Below are 26,996 nucleotides of genomic sequence, written 5' to 3'. Positions count from 1 at the left end.
AAAAATTCTAACATACTTCTATGTAGAAAGCTGAACTAATCCAATATATAGCCATCTACTCTGTAGGATCATACCAGTGCTCACACAAATGTTACAGTAATCTACTCCTCCCCTTGTCTCAAACTATTTGTGTTATTGATGTAAAAAGCATTTATAGCCTTTTAACAAGAGTGCTCTTGCAGAACTGAACTTGAGCCTAGCAATTCTTATGTATTTATTCTGTGGGGTCTGAAGTTTAACAAACTCCCCATTTCTTCCAAATTAAAAGAATAACCTCATCCTAAAACCACCTTGCTTTAACATGATCTTCCTTTCACTGACATATCTGGAAGTATAAGGGATTGTCCCGCCATTCCATTTCTTTGCAGCATTTTCAGCTATAGTAAAATGGAAAAGCAGTCAGTCCAGCAGGCTCATGTCCAAACTACCACCCTGAAGTCTTGTCAAAGGCCCCATTGACCATGCCACAATTCTACTATATTAGATTTTATTTTTTGTAACCAGTTAATTATGTCAACTGTAGAACAGATTTCACATAACTAATGCAGTAGTGTTTCTTAGGAGGCTGCAAGGCTGCCAGCACAAATATTTCAAGGCTTTTACAACAGCTAGTTTTTATGGTAGGGCCTCTCACACGCTGGTGTTTCAATCTTTGTTGTGCTTAACATAAAGGAGAGATCTATGTCATGAGGATACTGTAAAGCTACTTTTGAGTATTAAAACAGATTTTAAAATTAAATATTAATAGTTAGAAAAGCGTACATTAACACAGAGACAAGCAGACCAAGACTCGGTGGCCACAGTAAATTTAATCAGAACCCACACTCCATTAACAGCTGGAAGAGTTCCAGAAGCCGCCTGGGTCCTTGGCCATCTGCCAAGACCACGGATTGTGTTTTAAGTCCCCTGAAATTACAAGGATTTACTAGAATATGCCATTCTCCACTCTTGGTACTGTATTTACAATTTTCTTTTGTGGCACATATAAAAAGTAGCTGTCTACCTCACCACCAGTACACTTGCATGCTACAGATGTACACAGTCAGACATACTTAATGCCACCTAAATTGCAACTCTGGTACATTTTACAAATGAACTGTAGGAAAGGCACTAGTGACACCTAACATCAACAAACCATAAGCAGCATCTAAGATTTTAATTCAAGTATGAAATTTAACCTATTGAGACAAAAATGAAAGCTTTCAAGCATTTAGCAGAGCTATCTACTGGTATGTTAGAGACAAGCCTCAAAATTCTTGTCCCAAACGCTTCATTCAAGTCTACTGCTCATTAGTCATGGCATGCACCAATACACAGCTCTTACAACAGTGTTGTAGAGAGAATCCTGAAAAGAGCAGGAAGTGTTAAAACTAACCACACTACCTGAAAGTCTTTAATATCAAAATGAGAAGTTAAGTTTGCCACATACCAAGAAATCTGATGTGTATAATATCTCCCAAGAACATCTGCCATGCAGTCATAATTCTCTCTGGAGACCTTCACAGTATTTACTCAGGTAAGATATCAGAACATCCAGGTTATGAAAAATAAATAAAAATCAAGGTAGGTAGTGATGACTAAAAACTCTTGCAGAAACAGTGGTAGAAAGGGAAGCACAAAACACCCCACAAAGCACAATACTCGTTCAGCTGCAGGTCCAGAATACTTTGGAAGTATTTGATGCACATGTCATACATGGAGTCAACTCAGCTCTGAATTCCTCTAGCCCACATCAAGATCTGCCATCATTTAAGGAAGAGCTAGAATATTTGCACAAAGTGTGTGCATTACAACTCACACAGACTAGAAGCTGCTCTTGAAAGCACATCAGTCCAAGTATCTAAGTACCACCAGGTATGAGGTTTGATGTACAGAAGCCTAACAGCATAAGAAAGGGAAAATACTCATTGTCAGAATAACTTTCAAACTCAGAAGACTACTCATTGTCAGAGTAACTCTTTCAAGCTCAGAAGACTACTGTACAATACGATGCAGCACTACAGTGCTAACTTTGCTCATCGCCTTCTCCAATGTAGCTCCATGGCAGAGTAACCCAGCTTGTCAGCCAGATCCAGCCTCCCACCCCCCGGCATTCAACATGCCTTTTGTTGAGCTCAGCTGGTGACCTACCCAGACAGTAGCCAGCAGCAAGACCAGCTCAGGCTGTGGTTTTTCCAGCCTTCTGCTTCCCAGCTAAGCTTAATTACATGATTTGCCACTTGGCAAGTGGGAATAGTCCTGCCTCCTTTTCCCCCTTTCTGTGAACAACCCCTTCGATCAGAAAACAAGTTGATTCAGCCCATGAATTCAGCAAAAATAAGAACTAAACAAAAGCCCAAAACACAGACTTTTTGCCAGATTAGTCTCTGGTCTTTTAGCAAGCTGAATTGATTTACTGGATCATCAGACAAATACTAGAGCCAGCATAAACTAAGCAACAGCAACTCAGCCTCCTTTTATTAAAGCCACAGACACAGCTGCGAAGGGCTTGATCAGAGTTATTTATCCCTGTACCTCAAGCCACAGGTAGCACTGCTGCTCTGCTGCAATTCATACTGCTGGGACACAGCCTAATAGAAAGACCACAAGAGAAAATACAAATAGGTCACTCAGGAGAGAAACCACTTGAATCTGAAGCATGTCTCTTACTGAAGCGGCAGAGAGAGGAGACCTCAGTCTCTCAACAAAGGCAAATTAAAACAGCGTGTTGGACCAATAGTAGATGCTGAAGGTCATTTTTAGTAAGCCAGTTAAACTATTAGATGTAAAACACACAGTGGTGCACATTGGCTGCACAAACATATGTAATTTCAATTACAGTTCTCTTTTTTTCCCATGTAAATACTATACCTGCTTGCCCAAGATACTTGTAGAGTAGCACTGCTGTGAGAGTCTTGTAAGTGTACCCAACATGAGTGAAGTTAAAACTGGAAAGGATGAGACTGAAGGGATGCAAGACACCAAAGCCAAGAGTTTGCTCCTATCACAACGGGACAGACTCATTGTTCCTGCATCCTGCCAGGCAGCTCTGCCTGTCCCTTTTGCACTGACTGCAGTACTTGTCAGATCCCACCAGAAACTAACTACTTAATTTCCTAAAAGTATTTTCTCCATTCTAGAAAACAGTTTGGCCAAAGGCACAATACTTAGAACAGTGGGGGAAAAAAAAAGGAAAGAATAGAACCAAGACCAACAACTGCTGCTAAAAGGAGGTAAAAGTGAAGCAACATCTCAAAATGAACGACAAGTTATCCCTTCCAAGACTCCTACTAGGAGCATATAGTCAGAGTCCCTAAAGACATACAGATGCAAGCAAGCTAATATAGCATTGCCTATCTGGAAGACTGTTATTCAGAGTAAGTAATAAATTGTCCCTCAGGGGAAAAGATTTACTAGAGACACAACCCTAGACTGGAAGGGGACACAGCGATGGAGGCATAAGTGATGCACATTCAAAAATAGAAGGGAAGAGACTCTAGGCACGGAGAAAAGGATATAATTTCTGTAAAGAAGACTTTCCATAGTCTCATGTAATGCCAGAAAGGAGTCTCATCAGAGGACTAATCAAAAGAAGTAGAATAATTCTTCCACTTCATGATGAAGAGACAGGGGAACAGTTTTCTCAGGCTTCCTTACCACTTACTAAAACCCACAACTTTACAGACAGAATACTATGATGGACTAAGTCCAACACATACATTTTTAGGTTCAGCTATAGACTAAAACTGGTGTCAATGTCTCCCACTGGGAGAAACAGAAGCATTTCCAAGATACCAAAAGCTACCATGGATATGGACTATCTGTATTCCAAAGGGATTTTTTACAAAATCCCATGCCAGAGACTATACCTCCATTTCCCTTACATTTTAGTTGCTTAGAATTTGCTGCATATACATCTAAAAACATTTCCCCTAAAAGATGGATATTTAAACTGCCAAAATCAGAGTTGTCGTATTTTACTGCTTCTTTTATTGACATAGAAAGTACAATAGTGATTAAGTGTTAAGAGACTTGGTATCTCTTGTTAGAGGACAACAAGCTCAAGAATAGAGAGGCTTATTAGGACAATGCTGTTGGTAAAACCTAGAGAAGCAGAAACTTCAAGCAGCAGCTGAGAGAGATTTCACTTTTTCATCTATTGCTCTTCCTCTCGGGGATCACCATTACAACCTTCCAAGTTTCAAAATCACTACTCTCCGTGCAGGGAAGAGAAACCAACAGCATACCAAAAAGGATCTGGTTCACAGCTGGCAGAGACCAAGGCTTAGCCTTATCTCTGCAGCAAGGCATCAAACAGCTCAACTCCCAGCACTCTCTCTTGCCCACTGTTCCCAGCAGTGCTGGCATCCCATTCCTGTCCTTTCTGCTCCTCCCTGCCTGCCTTCACACAGGGTTAGTTTTCAGCAGGCAAGCAGCTGACCTGGCTGGCCAGAGACACACACACACTGCTAGCAGCTGGGCTCACCTGTGGAAAGGACAGGTTTTAGGGAGGCCCACACTCACAATGAAGCCATGCTTTTATATTTAACAACTTGGCCAGAAATCAGAAAAACACAACCAAAAACTACGTAATCCCCCAAAGAAAATTCCCCTCTAGTTTGCAAAACACCCTTCCCCTTCCACCTGTGGAGAGTGAAGGTGCAATGCCAGCTTTACATCCTTGGAATCTTTAGGAGTGAAGGCATTACAGTGCAGTATTACTGGTGTCAGGTTAAGTTATTTCATACTTCCTGACCTTAAGTACACCTTGGAAGGGGGGGAAACCAATAAATAATTTAAATAGTTCATTACTAAACCACCATGGAGAATTAACAAGATTAAATGTCTTTGGTTTCATACTGCTGGAGCTAAGTGACAAGGAAAGTGTCATTTAGGTAGATGATGTTTATACTCACATAGGATATATTTTATATTTACAATAGTCGTGCAACAAAGTCATGGCCTGGATAATTGAAGATGACTAACAATGCTGTGGAGTTTTCATTGATGGTTAGCTTAACTCAGATTTGGACTAATCTTGCGCTATTTTTTATTTCATTCAAATTTTTTGGTGGCAATTACCATTCCAAAACTTCAGACATCCACGGCACGGGCACCTCTCTCTAATCAATCACCCTGGATGCTTTAAGAGCAGATTTCAGCGTCCATGACCTGTGCCAGCTTGACTGGCCCAAAAGCAGAGCTGCAGGCTGGATTTGTTTGACTGCACTTCTATCACTGTTCCATTTACCATGCCCCTCCAAGGTGGCTGCAAAGCTGTCTGCTCACTGGGGGAGCTGTGAAACAGGTACCTTGTGCAACAGTGAGCGCTGCCAACTCCACCAGAAGCCCCAGTCAGATACTCCTAAGCACTTTCCCTTGTGCATTACTTATGCAAATACATGTAAATACACAGGATCTCAAGGCTTTAGAAAACACTTCAGAAAGCAATAAGTTAATTAGGCAGGAAATCAGCTTATCTGCCCTGGAAGACACAGTAAAATTCAACAATACCAATCCTTTGGATAGTTCATTTTAAAAAATTTTAAAACTTGCAAGCTCCCCTCAGTTATGAAGTGACAGTGCTGTGACTCACTGCACTATTTTATGTTCAAGGAGTCCAAAAGCTGAGCATTTTCACTGCTGGTTTGTCTCGCCCCTTTTGTCCACCCTACCTCAAAGCTCTGAGACGCTAGATATACCTGAAAACTTAAATAAAACTTTGAAAAACTGCATGTTTTTCAAAGAGTGGTTAAGAAGTCTAGCACAAATTGTAGAGAGATTGATGTATGGCATAATTACATCAACAACTGTGCTGTAACAAACTTCAGCATTCCTAGACTAAAACTTCAACAACTGAGAGATAATTTCCCTAAACTAAGTACCCTATATGGTTACAGCTCACAGAATAATATTTCAAGTATTTGACATATCAATGACTTGAAGAGAGAGAAAAACACTACTACCCAAACAATTACTATCAGTCCATATTGCACAGTACGGAAAAGCAGGATGCATCAAAAGCATGGAGCCAAGCCCCAGATACACTCCATAGTGCCCAGAAAGCTGTGTACTCACATGCCTCAGCAGAGCTGCCTAACACGGGAGGTTACACAGCAACTTCTGTGAAAAACTTATAGTCAAGTTAAGGGGAAAAGCAGCAAGCATGAATCTGACAAACTAATTCTGAGCTCAGACTTGCCAGCTAGGGAAGCAATGGTAAGGTGCAGAGAAAATGCAGCTCAAGGACCATGCTTTACTATCTTGGCTCTCCATTACTTCTTCCACCTACTTGAAGCGATTGTATTAAACTTCATCATCCAAATGATCCATGCCAGCTTGCACCACTATTTGAGTTTGTTTGCAATAGCAGGTGAAGAAAATCAGGGAAACGTTTGCAGTAAAACTACTTGTCTTTATGAGTAGCTATACAACTTCATTTTGATAACTCCACACAACCAAATCTATGTTCTTCCTTTAATGAAGGGCCTAGGTTTTTTGTTTTTTAAATACAGTGCTTCCCATGTCAGAAATTAGTGTGTCCCAAATTAACTCTTTTCAAAGTCTTTGACCAGCAAGTCCAATGTTCACAGAACTTTATTACTTTTATTTTTATTACTTTTTATTTTTTTATTTCTTTTTATTGCTTTTATTTTTTGAGGAATAGGCTATATATATTTCAAGATTCAGCGAGATGCAGATGATCCAGATTCCTTTCAGTTTTGCTTATCAAAAGGCCACTATTGGTCAGAATACAAGTCTGACTGAAGAACAAGCAATCCTGAAATCTCAGTTATGTGCTTATATGTGACACGGATCTCCTGGATGATGTCTTCAATTCAAAAGGGGTCCCATGGCAACACAAACAAAAGCAAGTAGGTTACTTCAGGTGTTACTTTCCACCATCTGAATACAAAGATGTCTATGCCCTTGTGTCCAGGTTTCAGCTGACATCCTGGCCAACTCAACTACATAAAGTAACACATATTAAAATATGATGGTTTAAACCTTGTAAATAAAAAAAACCCACGGGATCTCTTAAGCAGTGAATGCAGTTTTAAAGTGAATTTTAGCCTTGCTATTGAGATAATCATATGCACATAGCAACAGCAACTTCAGTGACTGAATTACTGTCTGCCAGCTAGACATATCTCTATATCCCTCATCTGTTTTTCATTTCTGAACTTTTCAGCATTACACTGCCACAAGAACAGTGTGCTATCTTGTGATAAAATCAAACAAGAAGAATGTTTTCATGACCCTAGTAAGCCTTAAGGCACATGGATAAAACAAGCATTTTTACATGTCAAATACTATAAGGATGGCTTAGCAACTTCAGCAATACAAAGACATCCTCCAAACTACCTATCATTACATACATTCTACTGTAAAACAGAAACGTGGCTTTTCAGGAAGGAGTCTCTACATTTTGAAGGGCATTTATAATGGGGTAAAGAAGACCTCAGACACATTGCTCCAGAGTAATTAGCAAGAAGCAGCACATTGTAAAGGAGTCATCACCCATCAGAACCCAATGAATCTTCAGCTTTCAGGTGACCAGCACATTATGCAGGAGCAACCACTACTTTCAGGCTCTCCCAGTAACTTCTTAGGTGCTTAACCTTTAATTGTGAAGTCAGTCACATTCAGCCAGGAACCTCAGCAAGTCATTCACAGGAAAATAAAAAACTTGACTTAAATATGAAAGTCTGGGAGATTTCCTAAACAAGACAGGAATATTAAAAATATCCTATTGAATGACATCTTCCAAGGAGAAAGTTGCAATACACTTCTCTGAAAGATTCATCAAGTACACAAAAAGACATCTGAAGGGTAATTAGCTTGTAAAGTGGACTAAAAGCACCAATACCAACCCCAGGTAACTGTTGTAACATGGGGAAAATAACCTCAAAAGGTGGGAGAGATTGTGGAGAAGGAAGAGAAATCCACCACAGTCACACCAAGAAAAAGGCATAGCGCACTAGCAATAGTCAAGATACTCAATATTTCTATACCGTTTTGCTTTGATGTACTGCAACAGAACAAGTAGAGGAGGGACAAGGGGTTTGGGATTCTGTGAGTTCAGAGACATCTGAACCCTATTAACATCCCTGAGCCAACATAGCCTGAAGGACATTGCTCACTCAAATGAAATAACCAGCCACAACTGCCTGCAGCTGTAGGTAGAAAGAGAAAGCAGCATTGTTGAATCAGCTGAAGCCCAAAATAACAGCTGGTAAAGCTGCTATATCAGGAACAGAATGGGCAAGAGGTTCCAGAATCAGTGGCTGCAGTGCTTTTTGCCTGCAAGCAGGTACATGGGTTTGTTAACAAGCATTAAGGTTTTGTTTCTGTAAATTACTTTTACCACCTGTCTTCTCTGAGCCTGACAAATATCCAGAAAGCTTTTCTTGTTTGGTCCTGTCCACTGTGTAATCATAGGATAAGGCTGGTTAATATACCACACACTGCAAATTGAATCATGAGTCAGAATGGAAGCACACTAATCTGACAATTCTGCTTAAGACTGAAAAGAATTATTAAACAAGAAAACTTCTTTTCAATTCTCCTCTGCTGCTGAGGGCAGGGGGGAACACACACTGAGAGCAGCAGGGAGACCCTAATTTGCATCAACCCCAAGGCACTGCACAGGAAGTTGGTGTCAAGCATCTGACACTGCATTTCAGTCTGAGTGAGTCATTTCTGAGTCCTCTACCTGCAAGTTTACAGTGACTGAGACGGTTTGGTATGGACTTTCCAGTAAAGTCAGCTTGTCTGAGACTGCTGTCCTTCCCAGAGAGACAACCAGCTCTTTTGAATAGCCAGCTGAGACAGCGTGTGCTGATACGTCCTTCCTCTTCCAGAAGTAAAAATAGATATCCCATTCCTCAACTCAACTGTTTTCTCAATTTTTGGTATTTTGCAACTTGGTCTCCCAAAACTAGCCCTATATCCAGCTCAAAATACAAAAAGTCAGAAAGACTTAAGTGGGAAGCTCAGAGATTAGCAACCTTGCTTTCGTTATGTCAATCTTCTGACTTTTGCTCAGCTCCAGGAAACCATAATACATGAGATTTGCACATTGTAAAGGGCCCAGCAACCACAAACTTTAACAGGTATTTCTCTCTTAGCTCCTCTAGAAAGTTTTGTTATAATCACCCAGAACCCAACCCAAAAGGGCCACACCACACCATAACACCAATAAACACTACAGAAAACTTACATTTCTGAGAGAGAAAAGAAGCATACCAAACAAATAAAAAGCACAGCCAGCAGCACTGACATCATAGCCTGCTGTACCAAAAACACTTTTGGTACCCACATGATCTAGCAAAGGTCTACAAAACAGTGGGCAACATGATTATTGAGGCTTGGCACCACAAGCTAATCAGATATTTCTCAATTTCAGTTCAGTATAGTAAAACCATTAATAAGCCGCTTTCTTTTAACTGGTCTTAGGCAAACCAACTTGGGTATTTTCCTCTCTCCCCCCTCCAAAAAAAATCCCAAAAAGTCAGTGACTGCTACAGCCACATACTTGATAGCCTGCAAGAGACTATTTAAGGTAGGATTCTCAAGAACTGATATTGTTCAGAAGTTCTCCCAGATGTTAGCATTTAGCTCTAAAAGAAACCTCAAAAACTCCAGCCCCTAGGAAACCATTACTACTTTTCTGAAGACATCTAGTCTCTGGATATGCAAGTTATGAAGTCAGATGGTTCTAAAATCCAAGATGTAGAGGTGACCAGAAACCAATGGGTACAATATAGACACTTCTGTCTTTTTCAAAATACACTACTATTTCAAGAGGCTAAAATAGTTGAGAAAGGTCTCCTCATTGAAAGTGCAGAATCCACAGTGAGTTCTCTACTCAAGTGTGGTTTTTTTACTGTGGACAACAGTTTAACTTGAGGTCACTACACATGAAACTGAGCTATAGATAGGAGATCAGTGGTCAGTCAAAAAGCCCACACTAGAGCTATACAAAAGTCCCTCCAACTGTCCTAAGCTACTATAAAAAAAATCACCTTAAAGTACATGTACATCAGACTCTTCCCTTTATGCTCCCTGCAGTGTTTGCAGTTCCTCTTTTAAGCTGGGACTGACACTTATGAATATGGCCTTTTGTGGTATACAACCCCTAGCCCATTCACTTTTCAGCACTCGTTTTCTGTTAGCATATCTCCCCAAATGAACTTGCCACAGGATCAGAGCACTACCAGAGAGAATGGAAACCAGTCCAGCAGCCCCAGCTTTGACAGGCTTCAGTACTATGGAGGCTGTAGTTTGTCTAATCCTACACTAGCTTAAACTGGCACTTCCTTACAAAGAAGTTATTTTCCTCCATCTCTTCTGTTTTTGCATCAACTCCACATTCTTTGTGCTGGCACAGCTGTTTGCATAGCTGGGCCATGAACTTCAATTAATTATGGTCCATCTAAAAAACTCCTCAAAATGCATTATTTTTACTGGATTATTACTTTGGAGGTGAGTAATAACTGATAAGGAAAACAGATATGGCTGAACTTGTTAACCAGGAAGACTGGAATGGCAGAGACATGACTGATAAAATGCAAACACAGGTATAGCAGAGTTGTGAGACAGCATATGACTAAGACATCAGGAGTGAGATGAGGAAAAGTAAAAGACTGAAGACAGTTAGCTCAAGCAGCTGAAAGGTGGTTCTGCAAGTCTCAGTCTCACCAAGGAGCTCCACAGGCTTTCAATAATGGCACATAAGGGAATGTGATTTTTTCAGTTTTGTCTTACAATCTAAAAGGATCATGCATATATTCACAGCTGTGAATATTAGGATTGCCTTGGGAGCTTACAATGCACACAAAAGAGTTGGACTAGACTAATTACCTTGCCTCAGTACACAAGGTAGCTGTTCACCAAGCCTGAGGAAAATCAAGTACTCTACAAGATGTATGGTCATTAGGTACTTCTACTGCAAACTATTCAACCCCGTCCTTTGAAGATAAACCTAATGTTTTCTTTTCAGTTTGAGATCCATCACTACAGCATTCAGCTACTTCAAACAATTTTCACAACACCCTTATTAAGCAATCTCTCAACATAAAACGATTAACTTATTATAGAACAACCCAGACTTTACAGGAAGATCATAAGACAGATGATCACGTAGCAAACCACATGCAAGAAGTCACCATCTCAACAATTCAAAGCTAACCCATTTCACCACGTACCAGGATGTAGACTATGAAAACTAACAAGGTTTGTCATTACCATCCCATAGCAAGGCAGCAATTTCTTGGACTGCTTCAACTATTTTGCTAAGTGCAAACACATGGTTTACCAACAGTAATAATGAAGAAGAGAAACCAGAACTTGTGTTAGACATTTGTATAGTAAGTACCACGTAAAAGAAATGGAAACACACGGAAATATGCCTTGGAAGTAAACATAAAATAATGAGTTCATACTGGAATATGAATATATACTACTTTCAAACCTTTAAAACCTCATAGCTAACAACCAAGATGACTAACCTCTCAACAAGTCAAGATATCCCTAAGCCAAAATGACTACAACTCCCGAGTGCTTAGTTTTGGCAAGATTACACTGGAGAGCTGTAAATAATGACTAGTTTCACCTTACTCGAAAGTTGTCATGAGGTTGCACAATGTACAGCTAGTGTATGGATCCCTAAGGCACAAGATGTTTTCAAGGAAGAACAGAAAACAGGACTGTAGAGCAGAAACTGAGAAATGGGGTGAGTCAGTTATTGTAAACAAAGTTTGCCACCATGAAACTACAGAAGGAAAATAAACATCTACCGGGCCCTGGCCAATGGGCATAATGCAAGTATCTGCTTTAATGAGCAAGGAATTCAAAAATAATACCCTAGAGACTCTTAAGGCATCTGGTGCAGGATACTCAAATAAGACAACTAAATTGAACCAGCAAAACAAATTCACACTGCCTATTTGCTTCACAGAACATTGTCCAGCCCTCTCTGCTGGGGTTAATGAAATTCAGTTTCAAAAACCCACAGGGAAAAAAAATGACCCTAGCCTTTGCAGCACCTTATCTTGTAGATTGGGAGAAACTACAGAAAGCAATTTTGAAACCGCTGTCAGAGCTCTTTCATAGCTCCTCCACTCTCATCCCTAACAGAAGCTATTGTATGTGTCCCTTTCAATAGTTTACAGAAGGACATGAAATATCACTCCCACTTGTATTTCATGGAGGCATGTTTACTACCCTTAACCTAACCATAATATTTACAATTTTTACTAGTCCATCCATTAAGTTGCAAAAGCCGTATCAAATTAATTTCTGCAGTACACAGAGCTTGACACCCAAAAAAGAACCAAGTTTTCAATAAATTTCTCTTCCTGTTCTGCTTCCTTCTATATGCAAACATCTGGGCTGAGTGCCCAACTGACTGTTTTAAAATAGTTTTAATTGCTTTATTATCTGCTCTAATGTAATCAATGCTTTTTAATATTGTTTCTTCCGGCTTCTTAGAAAGAGCCTTCTCCCACAGTCCAACATTAAACAATTCATAAGATGTTCTTATTTTCCAAGCTCACTGTTTAAAATCCTGATTAGTACCTTTAGTTTTACTTAGCCTTAGTTTTGAAAAGCCACTTATAACACAGCTGCAGCAGCGATGTCCTGCATTAAATACAAATAGTAAGAACACAGCTGTCAAGTGACAAGCAGCCCTCTCCACCCCAAGACAGTTTCTAACCAACCTGTTGTGCTGACAGCCAGAGCCATGAGTCAACATTATGGTCCCATATCCTCAGGGTGCCACCAGTCACACCATCATTTAAGACTGTATTAAAAATATGGACACAGAAGTTATCAACTCCTCTAACTTATGAAGGCATACCATCAGTACTAAGTGCTGTGGGCTTGTTTTCATCAACTGATCTCACCCTTTGTTTAATGAAAACTAATCAGAAACATGTAGTTTTTATTCCAAAGGGCATAACCTAGTTTTCAATTATTTCGGTTTCATCTTTCTGTGGAACAATTCGATAACATTTTTTCAGTATCATTTTCCTATATTTACAATGTTTCTGGCTAGAAAGTTCTTAGGAGAGATGCTAGGCAAGTCAGGACTAAGAAGTCATCTATGCCACAACCAAGAAGTTCCACTTTACCTAACAAGCTCTCTATTGACATGTTAAAACATAAGGACAGGCATTAATAAGTGAATTACTTGTGTATGTATCTGGATAAAAGTTTGTAACAGTAAAGATCAGCATACTAGCTAAAAAAAAAAACCCAAACTGAAAACTGACTAGAACAGACACTTTGTAGCTTTCTGCAGATACAGAAGCATTCTTAATGTGATCAAACATATCTTACTGCATGAGACGGGAGGAAAGATGCATTTACTTGTCATGCTCCTCCCCCCCCCCCTCCCCCAAGTTTCTAACTCTAAAGGTGAAGGAATCCAGGAGGTACACTGATAGATAGGAGTCCCACACCTCTCTTTTCATAATTCTGTCCTGGTGTTGCTCCACTTCTGTTAAAAAGATCAAGCAAGATTACAAGTGAGAGTGCAACAGTAGCATCAAGCTCACAGCACCTCATGTGAGCAGTTGAAGAAGGTCATGGAGTTTATTACGTGTTGAATTCTCTAGACACAGAAAGTACACTCTTTCTGATGTACTTCTCAAAATGCTGGGGGGAAGTAATTTTATCCATGTATTCTTGTTGCTCTGCTTGCTTATTAGGCCGCAAGTGCTAGTGAGAAGTCAGGCACTGTTAAATTTTTGGATCCGCTTGTAATCTTCCAAGAAACAGATGGCGATTACAGATTCCAGGGGCTGGGGTGGGGGGGGGCTGCTTGTTTTTGGTTGGCTTTTTTTTTTTTTTTTAACTTGTACAGTATGCTCAATAACTTCATTAGGCATTCATGCTCTTCTACTAAATACATTTAAGTTAATGGTTGACACAGTAGGCAAGCTCTCCAGCAGTCTGTTCTTTATCTCAAAATCAGTTACAAAAAAATCACACTTGTATTACTTTTCTGCCATCTTTCAGGATGATGTTTTGAAGGGCCTAAGTCTACAAATTCCCAGCTTTCCTAACAAGCTCCTAACAGAAGCAGGCAACCAATTCTAATTGCACACTCACCATCATTGTGCCTGGGATGATTGTCATAGGATGCAGAAAACACAGAATCTGTGGCTCTCATTTTTAGGCACAGGAAATAAGGATGGAAGAATTACTTCCAAAAGCACTAGGCAACAAGTTACATCCAGCCACCTTCCTTCCTCTCCTCCTTCCTACGGTTATTGGAAATCCAGCAGCAGTGACATTACAAAGGTAAGAGAGGGATGTTATTTACCACATCAGTTGTAAATGAAATACAATCACATTAGGTTGTTAAAAATATAGCTTTAAGTCATACTAACCACTGAGTTTAAATATTTATTTCAGTAGCACAGCCAGATTATCTTTGACACAGGGTAAAAGACTGAGATAAAATCAACTGTTAATGATGCAGATGCCTGCAAGATCCAAGCACTGACAATTAGTCTTTGCTGCTACAAGTCATCAGTATTATAATCAGATCAACAAAATGGGACACAGTTGCTTTCCCTTTCAGTTAGCAGCAAGCTTCATTCCACAGCATATGTCAGAACACTGAGAAGTGAATTTATGGCTCTGAATGTGAACACATTTTTTCTTGCTTCGTAAGACATTTGGGTAATGTTCACATGTTTTCCTCTCACATGCCCTTTGAAGATATGACTGAATTTGACTGCATTACCAAGCAGGATTTTGCATTAGGTATCTCTCTACTTCTATGTAAACAGCAACTGAGAGTTGCTTACAGTTTCCTGAATGGGACGGGGGAGGGGAGGGGGGGGCAGGGGGGGTAGTTGATAAGGACCTTGGGTAACAGACATGCCTCTGCAAATTTTTTCCCTCATTAAGAATTCACATCTCTGGTGTCAGCCCTCAGCTTTGTGGCACCAATGTTCAAGTTTTCCCTTTAGACTCATGTTGTCTCCTAGGACAGGAGAGTTAAGAGAACAGTTTTTATATTTTTCCTTAACTTCTTCACACATTCAATTTCAAACTCTGAAAATCCTCCAAAACTCAACAACCAAATATAGTCCTGAGGTTAAAAAGTTAATAAACCCACAGAAAAATAATCTTTTTCCTTCATATCTTCACTAATATCTTTCCAAAACATGCAGCAGTGTCAGAAATGTAGGAACTGCATCTCACTTCACTGTTTCGATATATATGTATTCCCCAAGACAGTAAGACTCAGAGACTTCTATTGTCTCATTAATAGATAGGCACTGCAGGTAGTCTTAAATACAATTTTTCAGATTATTACTATGTTCTAAGTTTAATTAGTATCATCATGAACTATGGTCTATGCTCAGTTCCTAGTCTAGCCTTTGCTTATAGATTTCTGTTTATTCTGCTGAGAAACCTAAGGATCCTTAACTCCTGTTCCTAATTAATCCACACACTGTTTGTATTTCTCCCATGAGAAACTCTTATTTGTGATAACAGAGTTAAATCATGCTGCACTTATTCTCATTTGCTGGACAGTGCCACATGAAGCATTACAAAATGACAGGAAAAGCATCTAACAGGAGCCTGCAACACTTCAATGCTGCCTTTTGGCCAAGAAAAGATGTTTAATTTGGTGTATCAAATTAACTTTTTTTTCCATGCTCTCTCATTCAGAGGGATTTCGCTTCCACAGGGCCTCCAAGCATTACTCATCACCACATTTTGCATGGGGTAAGGAAATGGAATGCTATCTGCAGAACACAACAGATATTCACACCTACAACCATCTTCATGTGAAAACGAAGCCTCTTTTCTCTGAGCCTGTTGTGTTGCTGGCATTGTTTTTCAAGTCTCTCCAATGAAAGGATTTCAGTTCACAATTTTGAATCTTCTGCGCAGGAACCAACACACTTTATTACATTTTCTAGTGGGAACAGCTATGCACACTACAGCAGATGGTTTGCAGGATAGTGATCACATACAGTGTTGTGTTTGTCACTGTTTACTTGGTTATTATTTGCACTGAAGAGGTCTTTCCTCTAGAAGTAACGGTATTTCCAGTGTGAACTCACATAGCAATGAGCCGTTGCAACAGGAAGATCTCTGTTTTCATCAGTGATCTCCCTCCGTCCTCAGGGAGACAGTGAACAGCTAGCACATGCTGCCATTCAGTACAAGTCACTCACCCTGCAATTACCAGCTTGCTTGCTTTCATTAAAGAGGCCTGTTTGGGAATTTTTCTATGAATAACACTAGCCACTAAAGAAGGAGCAAAAGAAATTTGTGTATTTATGCCCAATTCAGGCAAACAGAATATCATTTTTATATATTATAAATACATTATATCATATATATAATATCTACAATTAAAGATATTTCTGCTTTGTAGATAAACAACTACTGCCTTATCAGTTCAAGACATAGGATGTCACTGCTCACAACTGACCTACAGAAAACTTGAAATCCTTTGTTACCATTTCCTACGGCTCACAGAGCTACCTTAAGCAGACTATTCAACTTCACTGGAGCTTCTCCTCTGTCTAGTATGTACAGCCCAAGCAATTCCCCATGATCCTCACTTCAGGTACTGTCCTGTTTAGCACAGCTCTAACAGAGCTCAGGCTTGATGTACAGACTCCAGGCTTTGGGCAAAAACCACTGAAACATCCATAGAGGAAAAAAACCTCATGCGATATGGATGTGTAGGAAACAAAAGGAGCAGCGAGTTAATACTACAGGCTGCTCTGCCGGTTTCATGTGGCTGTTACAAAATTTGTAGTCTAATCTCAAATTGCACATTGACTTTCTTACAGGCTCGTTACACAGCAGCAGATGTAACCCGTGCAAACCCGACACAGGGGTACAGGCTTCGCTCCGCCAGCAGAAGGGAATACGTTTTTTTGCTCAACTGCCCTGATACCCGATTTTTGGCGATCTTTGGGCTCTACACTTTTAACGTACCACGGTGGCTATTTAAAGATGCAAAGCTGCGACCTGAGCCTCATAATGCCCAAACCATGTGACATCTTTACCAGGCTCCTAATTTTAACGCAGACCAGCGCCCGGCCGGGGGTTCTCCCGGAGCCCGGGCCGCCCGTCCCCGCAGGGTGATGGAGCACTTCGCAAATGGTGCAGTTCTGCCGCCTTACCACACCAAGCCCTTCCTCCTCCCCTCCCCCGCGCACACCAGAGCAGCGGACACTTGCCGAAACAAACTGCACGGACACCGGACGAACTTGGCCAGTTCCCATTGATAACCGGGATTTTTCCCAACTGCAGCACATCCATGCGCCGCCCGCGCGCGGCCGGCGGCAAGAGCGGAGCTGCTCGGGCTCCGCTCACAGCACCGTCCCCTCCCGCTCGCTGCCACCGAGCGGAACCGCGGGGCGAAAGGGCGGACACGGGCTACCGCAGGCACTCGGCACGGCCCCGCGCATCACCCGCGCCCGGGCAGGGCACTGCAGCCGCTCCCCGCCGCACTCGGTAACGCGCTCCCGGCCCCGCCGTGGCGAGAGGCGACAGCCGGCGGGGGGCTCCTGGCGGCACGTGCCTGCCCCGGTGCCGCCCGTGCCCCCAGAGCCCCCGGGTGCGATGCCCCAGCGAGGCGGGCAGTCTCGTGTGCGTCGAACCGCGGCGCTTACCGAGTGGTTGACCCCCCACATGAGGACGCTGAGCAGCGGGTCGCTAGCCCGGAACAACTTCACTTTTTGCGCCACGAAGTGCTTTTTCTTGGTCTTGGTTTTACTCGCCATGACGGGCACGATGCTGCTGGGGGCCGCCATGGCGCTGCCGGCGGCAGAGGTGGAAGGGGCTGGTGTGGGGCAGAGCGGCGGGCGGGCAGGACCGAAGGACAGGGGCGGTCGGCGATCAGCGCCGCAGCCCCGCGGGCAGGCGGTCAGCGGGCCGGCAGCCACGGGACGCCGAACGCATCCCGGCCTGGCGGCTGAAATGGCCCCGCTCGGCGCGGCGGCCCCGCCCCGGCCCCCCCGCGGGGAGCGGCCCCCGCCCGCCCGCCACGCACAGCGCGCCCGCCCCGCCCCCGCGGGAGCCGCGGAGCGTCGGCTCTGCCGCCCCACTGCGCATGTTCCCCGCGCGCGGCGCCTGCGCGGCCGCGGGCGGTGAGGGAGTGGGGCCGCCCGCGCCTCCCTCCCCTCAGGGAGAGCGGCCTGCGGCTCGGTGCCGCCCGGGGGGGAAGGTGGTTCTCGTCCGCTGCCGTCCGCTCCTCACACTCATTTCCAGTTCTCTGGGAAACCAGGCCTGTCGTCGCCCTAGTCTTTAGCTAGCTGGTCCCTCACACCGTAACTTTATGCGGCTTGTGTGATAGTTACTCCGGTTTCCAGATCCCTCTCTGTAAAGGGACCTGTAGGAATGAGTGGGATCTCTGCGGCAGGGCTTTACCAGCTGCTCCCGCCCCAGCTCGGCTCCCCGAGCAGAGCGGCTCCTTGCAGCCGGCGTGCAGTTAATACAGAAAGCTTGGTCCTGTGCAGGAGTATTGCACCCCTGTGACCTCACTGTCCCGTTATACCCCCAGCAGAATGTTTCTTAACAGCCTCCACGGCCACAGAGGATGTGGGCAGTGACAGGCGACATCCTGCAAAAGCATATCTGCTCAGCTCAGAAATACCAACCACATACACTTTGCTCCACTGTATAATGAGGAACCCCCATGACACCTGCCGTCACTGTTCAGGGTCAGTACCCACGGGTTACACAGAGCATACATCTCCTGTGCCTTTACAATAAGTCATCCATCCGCTTCTGAATAATATCAACTGACCTCTCTGCTGTAGATCTTGCTTTGTTCATCTGTTGATACTTCAGCAAGGTAACCAGATCCTTAGGCAGAAACAAGAGCAGGGCTGCTCCATGAGGTGGACAAACCCGCAGTGGGGGTCATCCCAGTGCAACCAGTGCCCTCAGTGACAAGGCATGGTCCCAAAGGGCCCACACTCAGTGAGCAGGGTGCTGGCAACAGCACACGTCCTATCAGCAGTCCCAGAGAAGCTGAGGTGATGAACCAGGTCCCTCCAGGAAGGCACAATGTAGGCACAGAGTCTATCCAGGGCCAGAAATGGACGTGCAGGCAAGCCACCTACAAGAGAGGTCCAAGGTATAGCCAGAATACAGAGCTAGAGAAAGGTATTCCTACAACATAGCTCAGGCAAAGACCTAAACCGTGCCCTACCTGAGCTTAACTGGAGGTCCTGGGCAGAAGGTGTTCACAGGTGTGGCTGTTCAGGACAACTAAGGTCAACACATGAGTCTGGGACCCCAACGCAGGCTTACATAAATTTAAAAATGTGTTGCATGTCTCTATTTTTCTTTTGTCATTGTGATCTCAATGGCAAAGTTATCTATCATGCTGGAATCGAAACCAGTAATGTTTAATCTCCCTCCTGCATAGAAACAGTTAGTGGGATTTATTATATCATCCCTTCATCTTATGGAGAGTAGGAGAAAAGAGAGATGTATTTAATTTTCTGTCTTTTTTTTTTTTTTTTTTTTAGCAGAATTACTTTGGAGTTACAAAGATACTAAACTGTAATTTTTTTCTCGAAAATAGATTCGACAACAAAAAAATCCGTTATATTCTGCTGCAGTCAATGGAAGCAGCTGAGTAGTTAGCACCTTTGAATAAAAGCAGGTCACTTAGATGCCTAAATATAGATTTGAAGTCAGACTTTCGGAAGAGTTCAGTACCCACTTTATCCTTTACATTATGCTTAGAACATGACAGCTGAGCATTGTGCAATGCTGCACACATCAACATGACTAACATCTGCCACGTATGTGTCTTTCATCATCTTTGCAGAGTAAATAGTGAAGCATTTTGGTTTATAAATAATAAATAGCAAACATTTTAGTAGGTTTTTTATAGGAAAGGCTGAGGAAAGAAGTTGCTCTTTTTTCCAGAAGACTTTCTTGTCATCTTGGCCTAGATTCCAAAGAGCTCGTCCCTGCAAATATGAGTTCTCACTAAAGAAGGTTGTTTTATCAGAAGAACAAAAGATGTTGACCATAACAATTACAGCAGAATTTTAAAAATTCCAGGGTCTAGGCTATCTACATGACAAAGTCTGAGGCAAAGATTTGTCCTCTTCAGTTTTAAGTACCACGAACAAAGATGGTTGCCTGTGTTTGTCTTTCCTGTAGGAACCACTGTGGGCACAGGTTTTCCACTGAATCCATGACACAGATGCAGCTGGAAACAGAGGTCACTTGAAGAGACAAAACTTGCTTGCACTTGCAGCCTACACTCCTCTTGGGATGTCTCTTTCCCTCAGTTGTAATCCTATCTCTTAAAATAGAACAGAGGCTGAGGCCCTCCAGCCAGTGCCCAAAGTAAAAATTTTCCTAGTCCACTTCTTGCAGCCTAGACTTCCCTTTCAAACCCCATTTAACACCTTCAGCTGGAGTTCCAGGGCTCCCTCTCCCCCAGTTCCACCACTAGCCCTGAGGGCTGAGTCACAATGCAGGGTCCCCAGCCATTGCCCACACCAAAACATTGTCACAGCCACATTCTTCTCACAGTCTACCCCTTCCTTTGACATGTTCCCTTTTAAGCTCCCTCCATCTGCAGCTCTAGGCTCTCTCTGTCCAAATGCCCACCTTAACATTAACACAGATCTTTAGACCAGGACCCCCAGCCAGTGCCCTCAAGAAGATATTGTCCCTGCCCCATTTTCCCTAACCCACACCTTTTTTAAGAGCTCCTTTCTAGCTCTGTTCCAGCTGCAGCTCCAGGTCCTCTGTGTCTCTCAGCTCTAACCTTAAGCCTCAAACAAACCATATGCTGGGCTTCGGATGTGGTGCCAGTGCCCACACCAGGAAGTTCTTGCTGCCAAGTTCTTCTGGTAGCCTACACTTTCCTGGGACTGTCACTTTCTAGCCCTGAGCCAGCTGCAGCTGTTCTCTCTTTCATTCTGTCAAACATAACCTCAAACCTCACCCTACACCTAGAAGTTAGGTTGAGCCTTGGACCAGGCCCCTCAGCCATTGCTTCCACCTGCAAGTTTTTGCAGGCAAGCTATCCCTGTGGCCCAAGCTTTTCCCTATCAGCTGCTCTCACCAAGCCTCCCTCCACCTGGAGCTCTGAGCTCCAGCCCTAACCCTCACACAAGCTGTATGGTGGGCTTCAGACCAGGACTGCTGAGCACCAGTCACAACAAAAAGTTCTTGCAACAAAGTTGTTCCTGCACCCCACGTGTCCTAGGCCCGTTCTAACTGCAGCACTACACTCTCTTGTGTTATCAGAAGTAACCCCAGCTGTAACTCCAGCCACAAGAGTAGGCTGAGCCTCAGACCAGGCAGCGTGCCAAGCTCTCCTTGAACTTAGACTTCCCCTTAAAAGCCTTCCTGCTGGATTGTTAGGCTCTCTCTTTCTCCCAACCTTAACTCTAATCCTGATGTAAACATAATCAAATGGTGTCATGCTCCCCTTCCCGCCCCCCCTTTTAATTCCCAAGACAAAACAGTCTCCCAGCTAACTTCTCTTTGCAGCCCACCTCCTTTCTAAGTCAACTCTCAGTGCCGCTCTAGGCTCTCTTGCTTTGCATGGCAAGGTTTTGGTAGTGTGGGGGGCTATAGGGGTGGCTTCTGTGAGAAGATGTCAACCCAAGCTGGAGCAGTCTGCTCCTGAAGGATGTGCATCCTGCAGAAATGGCCCATGCTAAAGCAGTTCATGAAGAACTATAGCCTGTGGGAAGGACTCATGTTGCAGAAGTTCACGGAGAGCTGTCTCCTGTAGGCGGGACCTCACACTTGATACCTATATAACTTAGGTCAAAGTAACAAAGTGCTTATATAGCTTGAGTTATAAGATATCTATGTAACCTTAATATCAATATAACCTAAATCATGACTTTTTATCAATAAAACTTGAAGAATATCAATATAATCTGAAGCAAAGCCTTCTATACTTATATAGCCTGAATCATAGCTTTTACTTATGTAGCCTGAATCATAACTTCTATACTTATAACCTGATGCTTATATAACCTTAATCATAACTTTTGATACCCATATAATCTAATATTAATAACTTTTTATACAATATAATGGCTAGTATATAGTTAACTAGTTGCTTATGTGCAGAATAGAGAAAAAGAGAAAAAAAAAAAAAAACAAAGCCAAACCCAAAAAAACTTACCAGGAGTATACTTTTAGAGATAGATAAGTGTAGTACTAATGAGAAATTGGCAAGCCAAAGCCAATTAGCCACAAAACAAAGAATTCAGGCTGGTTAAGACCAGATGGACCGAAGAGCATCGTAACTGCACATGCCCTGAAGACAAAGTTGAGAAGTTCAAGTTCGAAGACTTTAGAATCCTTCATCAAAGACCCCCAAAGACCCCAAATTGGGGAAGTGCATGCGCAGTGCAAAGAATTATCTAATAACCATGAGATCATGCTATGTAAATTAGTTCCGGTGCATATGTGATGATGCTGTAATGACATAGCAACATTAAACAAAATTTACTGTATAAATATACCACAGCACTTGACAAAGGCGGGTGAGTTAGGAGGAAAAATCCCCCTCACCACGAGTGCTGCAATAAACAAATACCTGCTCTATAGACATCAGTCTATGGGGATTTATTTCCAGCCTATCTTTCAGGCATCACACTGGAGCAGGGGAGGAAGAAGGAAAAAAGAGCAGCAAAGACAGTGTGTGACGAACTGGCCACAGATCTCCATGCCCCCAGTGGGGGGAGAAGGTGAATAAAATTGGGAGTGAAGTTGAACCTGGGAAGGAGGCTCCCCCTGTCCAGTTGAGGAGGGGAGTGATTGTGTAACTTGATGGGCATCCAACCAAGGTCAACCCATCTCAACCATATCAATAAACCCAGCCAAAGGCTGAGCCTTGGGCTACAATTCACCTTGGGCTAGGTCAAACAGAAAACTTCTGGGAATCAAATTCTCCTTGCTGCTAACACTTCCAGTTATCCATTCTTTCACAGTCCTACTGCAGCAGAAGCTCATGGTTCCCTCTCTCAAGCCTAACCCTGACTTTAATCTCAGAGGTTGAGCTTCAGACATGACCCTCAGCCACTGCCCAGAGGAGGAAGTTCTTGAAGCCAATTTCTCTTTGCAGCCCACCCTTCACTTTGAGAGCCCTCCTCTAAGCCCCTTCCAACTGTCTAGCCCTTGCCTTGGCTTTCTCTTTTTCTCAGCCCTATGACCACAGGGCGAGCCTTAGACCAGGACACCCCACCAATGCCCACACCAAAACTCTTTCCCTTCCAAATTCTCTCTGCACTGTTTTTCTCTGAAGCTACTTTGTAAACCTATTCCAACTGCAGCAGCAGGCTGTCCTCTCAACCCTAATTCTAACTGTACCCTAATCCTTACTGGAAGCTAAGACTTGGAGGTAGGCTCTCTACAGAGAGAGAGTACACAATCCAGGTCTTTTCTTTGTTCCTTTATGCCTTAGGGATATTTTTGTGCAGGTGTGAGGGAAGTTTCATTCATACAGCCTGTCATGACATGGAAGTTGTATTTCAGTCCGTTAGCAGTTTTTTATAGCATGACACGTGAATATATGTTGCAGTCAGCATTCATGGTGCCTATACAGAAATGGGAGATGAAAGACCTTCTGGGACACTATTAAAACACTTCAGAGCTAAGACTAAACCTGGTGCTTTTTTGCCTGTAATGCCCACAGAGAGACATCTCCCTTATGAACATGTTTCAGTGATGGACTTAGCAGTGCTGGGTTAATAGCTGGACTAGTTCTTAGAGGTCTTTTTCAACCTAAATGACTCTATAATTCTATCTCTTGGGTCACATATCTCCACAACTGTATTCATGCTGCATTGCAGGCAACACTGCTTGTTTCACTTCACTGATAACTGGTGAGCAAACTAACTCTAGATGTTGTGATGATGGTCCAGGCACTGACAGCAAAATGAAAGACCAAGATGTGAAAGTACAACCTGTTTTGAAGTTTCAGTGAGTCCTTAGCTGCCTCTTAGAAATCTAGACAGGATCTGGTTCCTGTGTAAAGCACTTAGGAAAATAGGGGAGGAGATGAATTCTCTGGGTTACTGTGCATTTCAAATCCTGACTGGCACTTCCTACTCTAAAGAAATCCACCCCTCAATATATACAGGCATTTGAGACTTGGAATGTCCAGTCTTTTGATAACTGAATATAAAGTTTTTGCACTCCACAAGGACTGAATATAAGAGAGCACAACCAGGGACAACTCAGTGCTTGGAAACCTTATTAAAGAGGTGTGATACCACCAGATCACTAAGCAGATCTTTCTGCCAGCAGAGAACGTACTCTGCCTCTCATGAAGTAGTTTACTATCCTTAATAGAACAGAGTGTATGAAGAAGCATCGATGGAGACCAAAAGGAAGAGCCTCTAGGCTTGTAAAATGTAACAAAGTCGGCTTGGGGTAAACTATTTATTTTGCATTGTCCATTCTGCTCCACTTTTGCTGCCATTAGTACTAAAATTTCTGCTTTGTCCCATTTTTTGGTGCAAGATACTCCCAACTGGAAGCTGGTGGACAAGGGAGAGAGAAGAACTGTAAACAATCTAGCAAGACTGTGCTAATGAATGTCTGCCCTTGACTGACTTCATCAATGGTTAGAATAAATTAAAACAAGAGTGTGAGCTCTCACCTTCGATTTTAAGAAAGGCCTGGGATTAGCCATGATTTAGCAAGCTTGCTTCTAAAACCTGTGTGCTCTTTTTGATGCTTGCCACAGAGTTTTGTTTAGCATTATTGTTTAAACATAAAACTCATTTGTTACTTTATTTCAGTATGAAAAATTATATTAATTGCTTTTTCTCTCACTGGTCACCCAGAGGATTTCTGCTGATGAGTTCAGGTCTCCAGTTTGAAGGATGGGGATATCACATAGTTTGAGAGGCTTTGCCTAGCTACTGGAAGGTAATATTTCCCTTCACAATTATTTTCTGCAGCTGCAAAGAACAGAAGGCTCACAGAGTTTCCCTGGGCCAACTGCCATAGAAACTAATTTCAGCTAAGACAGACTCATAAATTGTTCCATTACTCCATAAATTGGTCTGGGCACATGTCACTTCAAGCCAAGCTGGGTTACTTTAAATCTACCCTGCAGTTTTAAAATGCTGTCAGTTTTTAAAAAGAACGCATGTTAAAGACACAATGAAAATAAATAATGTCTGAAGTGGGTTAATATTCTACAAGAGCACAAAACCAACAAGGATGTCAAATTATTAACCATTACAATTTTTTTTGGAAATATGAAAAGATCAGACCAAATATTTTTAAGACATGTACTTTCCTTCATTTGCAAAACAGAAAAGGAGAAATAGAAAACCAGTATCTACCAACTATTTAAAATGCAGACTCCTTAATTGCTCCATATTCAGAAGAACAAATCAATCTGTATGGGGGAATGATTACATGGATACATATGTTTACAGGCAGAAAGCATTGCCTGCACTTTTTAGATAGGCCATCAAGAGCTACAGGAGTCACAGAATTTCACATTATTACAGAAGATTCCAAATGGTCTATGGAACAAAATTTAAAATACAAATTCAAAATTGTTTAAATTAATTTGCAAAGATAATTTCTTAAGCTAAAAGGATTCTGACATTTCATTTTAAGCAATACCAGTTTATTTTTGTTTCTCAACAGGAAGCACAGTACTAAACCAAAGCCCTGCAAAGAGATTATCAGCTCCAATTTGAGACCAGACATCTAACATAAGTAATGCTTGCTTTTTTTTTTGTTTGGTTGGTTTTTTTAAGGGTGAAAAAATAGCATCCCACTTTAGTCTGGGCTTGGGAAATTAGTACAGCCCGGTGCAGCTCCTGTAGTCACAATCCTAAAAACTGTGGAAGCCGAGACAGCTGATTTTCACCTTGTTTGGCTCTCCATAAACAAGCCGACTAAGAGCGTCCCTATGACCGGCATCCAGCAGTAGCAGTGTCCATTTTAGTTCAAAGTCAATTCTCTGAGGCAGAGAAATGCAAACCCAACTGTCCTGCTCCCTCTGGGGCCCTCTGCTTCCCTTTTATGACTTCCCCACTTTGGCAGCACAGCTGCCAGTTCCACCTCCCAGCAGTTTAACAAGCCACAACTGCCAGGTTTTGCAGCTTATATGGTCTTTAAGGGCTAACCTCTTCCTTTTTCTGTAGAAAAGGCTTTTAACCCTTTTTAGGTTCACAGACCCTACAGTTCAACCTTGGGAGTTGTTTGTGTGCAGCTTTCTAGAGCAACTGGGATTTTCTAGTGTCTCTCTGTTGATCCAACTCCTGTTTTATCACGTGTTATCAGCTAGGAAATTGCAGAATTGTTCCTGTACATTGTTACTCCAGCTGGGGGGTTAGAGGGCAGTATATACAATATCGAAACCTTTTTTTTTCTCCAGCAAATTCCTTGAACTTACTAGATTTCACTATTAAAATAATGATATTTTACAAAAGGTATTGAATATAAGCTTAATAAGGACATTCTGTATATAAATTTTCTTGTTTACTCTTCAACTTAAAAGGTATTTTGCTCAACATCAGGTAATAAATGCCATTTTGAATAATCTATTAATTGCTCTCTTGCCTGTATAAAAGCTTTATTTTTTTTCCCAAAATATGCTCTTTATCTTGTTGAAAGCTTCCTCTGTCTGCTTTTAATAACTCCTAAAACATAAAAGGACACACAATTGAATAATAGATTGAGAAATAAGATTTAGTATTTAATTCTTCAGTTGCACATCATTTAAGAAAAAATGCTTGGTGGAGAGTTTATCTTGTTTCGTAAAAAAACCCCAAACACTGCAGGTTCCATTTTCCTCTAGCTGTTATTTTTATAATTGTCAAAATTTCAGAAGTATTTTCAATTCATAGCCCAGAATTACAGGCTCCTTAGCATAAGCCATTTTAGCATTTTGTGCTTACTGTGGTTAATCACAGCAATTACAATAGCTGAAGAGTTGTTGCAGAACTACAGTTGTTCCCACGTGTTTTAATTTAGACAGTTGTCCCTGGAAC

At 42.3% G+C, this 26,996-nt stretch overlaps 1 protein-coding gene across 6 annotated transcripts in view; it reads right to left on the bottom strand.

Annotated features, from left to right (window-relative positions):
• PIP4K2A (phosphatidylinositol-5-phosphate 4-kinase type 2 alpha) overlaps positions 1-26,996 on the bottom strand; it is a 134,242-nt gene that overhangs the window by 90,860 nt on the left and 16,386 nt on the right. The window contains exons 1-3 of one of the 6 annotated variants that reach the window (XM_069006651.1): positions 20,703-20,882; positions 19,190-19,400; positions 18,782-19,096 (exon numbers count right to left, since the gene is read on the bottom strand). The exons of 1 other annotated variant lie outside the window; for it this stretch is intronic. Coding sequence is in view for 1 of the 5 variants with exons in the window: in XM_069006654.1 (XP_068862755.1) it covers positions 17,646-17,786 (141 nt within the window). In the remaining 4 variants the exon portion in view is untranslated. Of the gene's footprint in view, positions 1-7,994; positions 8,078-17,645; positions 17,976-18,781; positions 19,097-19,189; positions 19,471-20,702; positions 20,883-26,996 lie in introns of those variants that run through there. 4 more of the 6 variants (XM_069006652.1, XM_069006649.1, XM_069006654.1 and 1 more) reach the window with 4 other exon arrangements.

The sequence above is a fragment of the Aphelocoma coerulescens genome, chromosome 2 (assembly GCF_041296385.1).
Source record: "Aphelocoma coerulescens isolate FSJ_1873_10779 chromosome 2, UR_Acoe_1.0, whole genome shotgun sequence".
Lineage (NCBI taxonomy): Eukaryota > Metazoa > Chordata > Aves > Passeriformes > Corvidae > Aphelocoma > Aphelocoma coerulescens.
The sequence above is the reverse complement of the archived record's forward strand: the minus strand, read 5'-3'. Positions and strand labels throughout refer to the sequence as shown.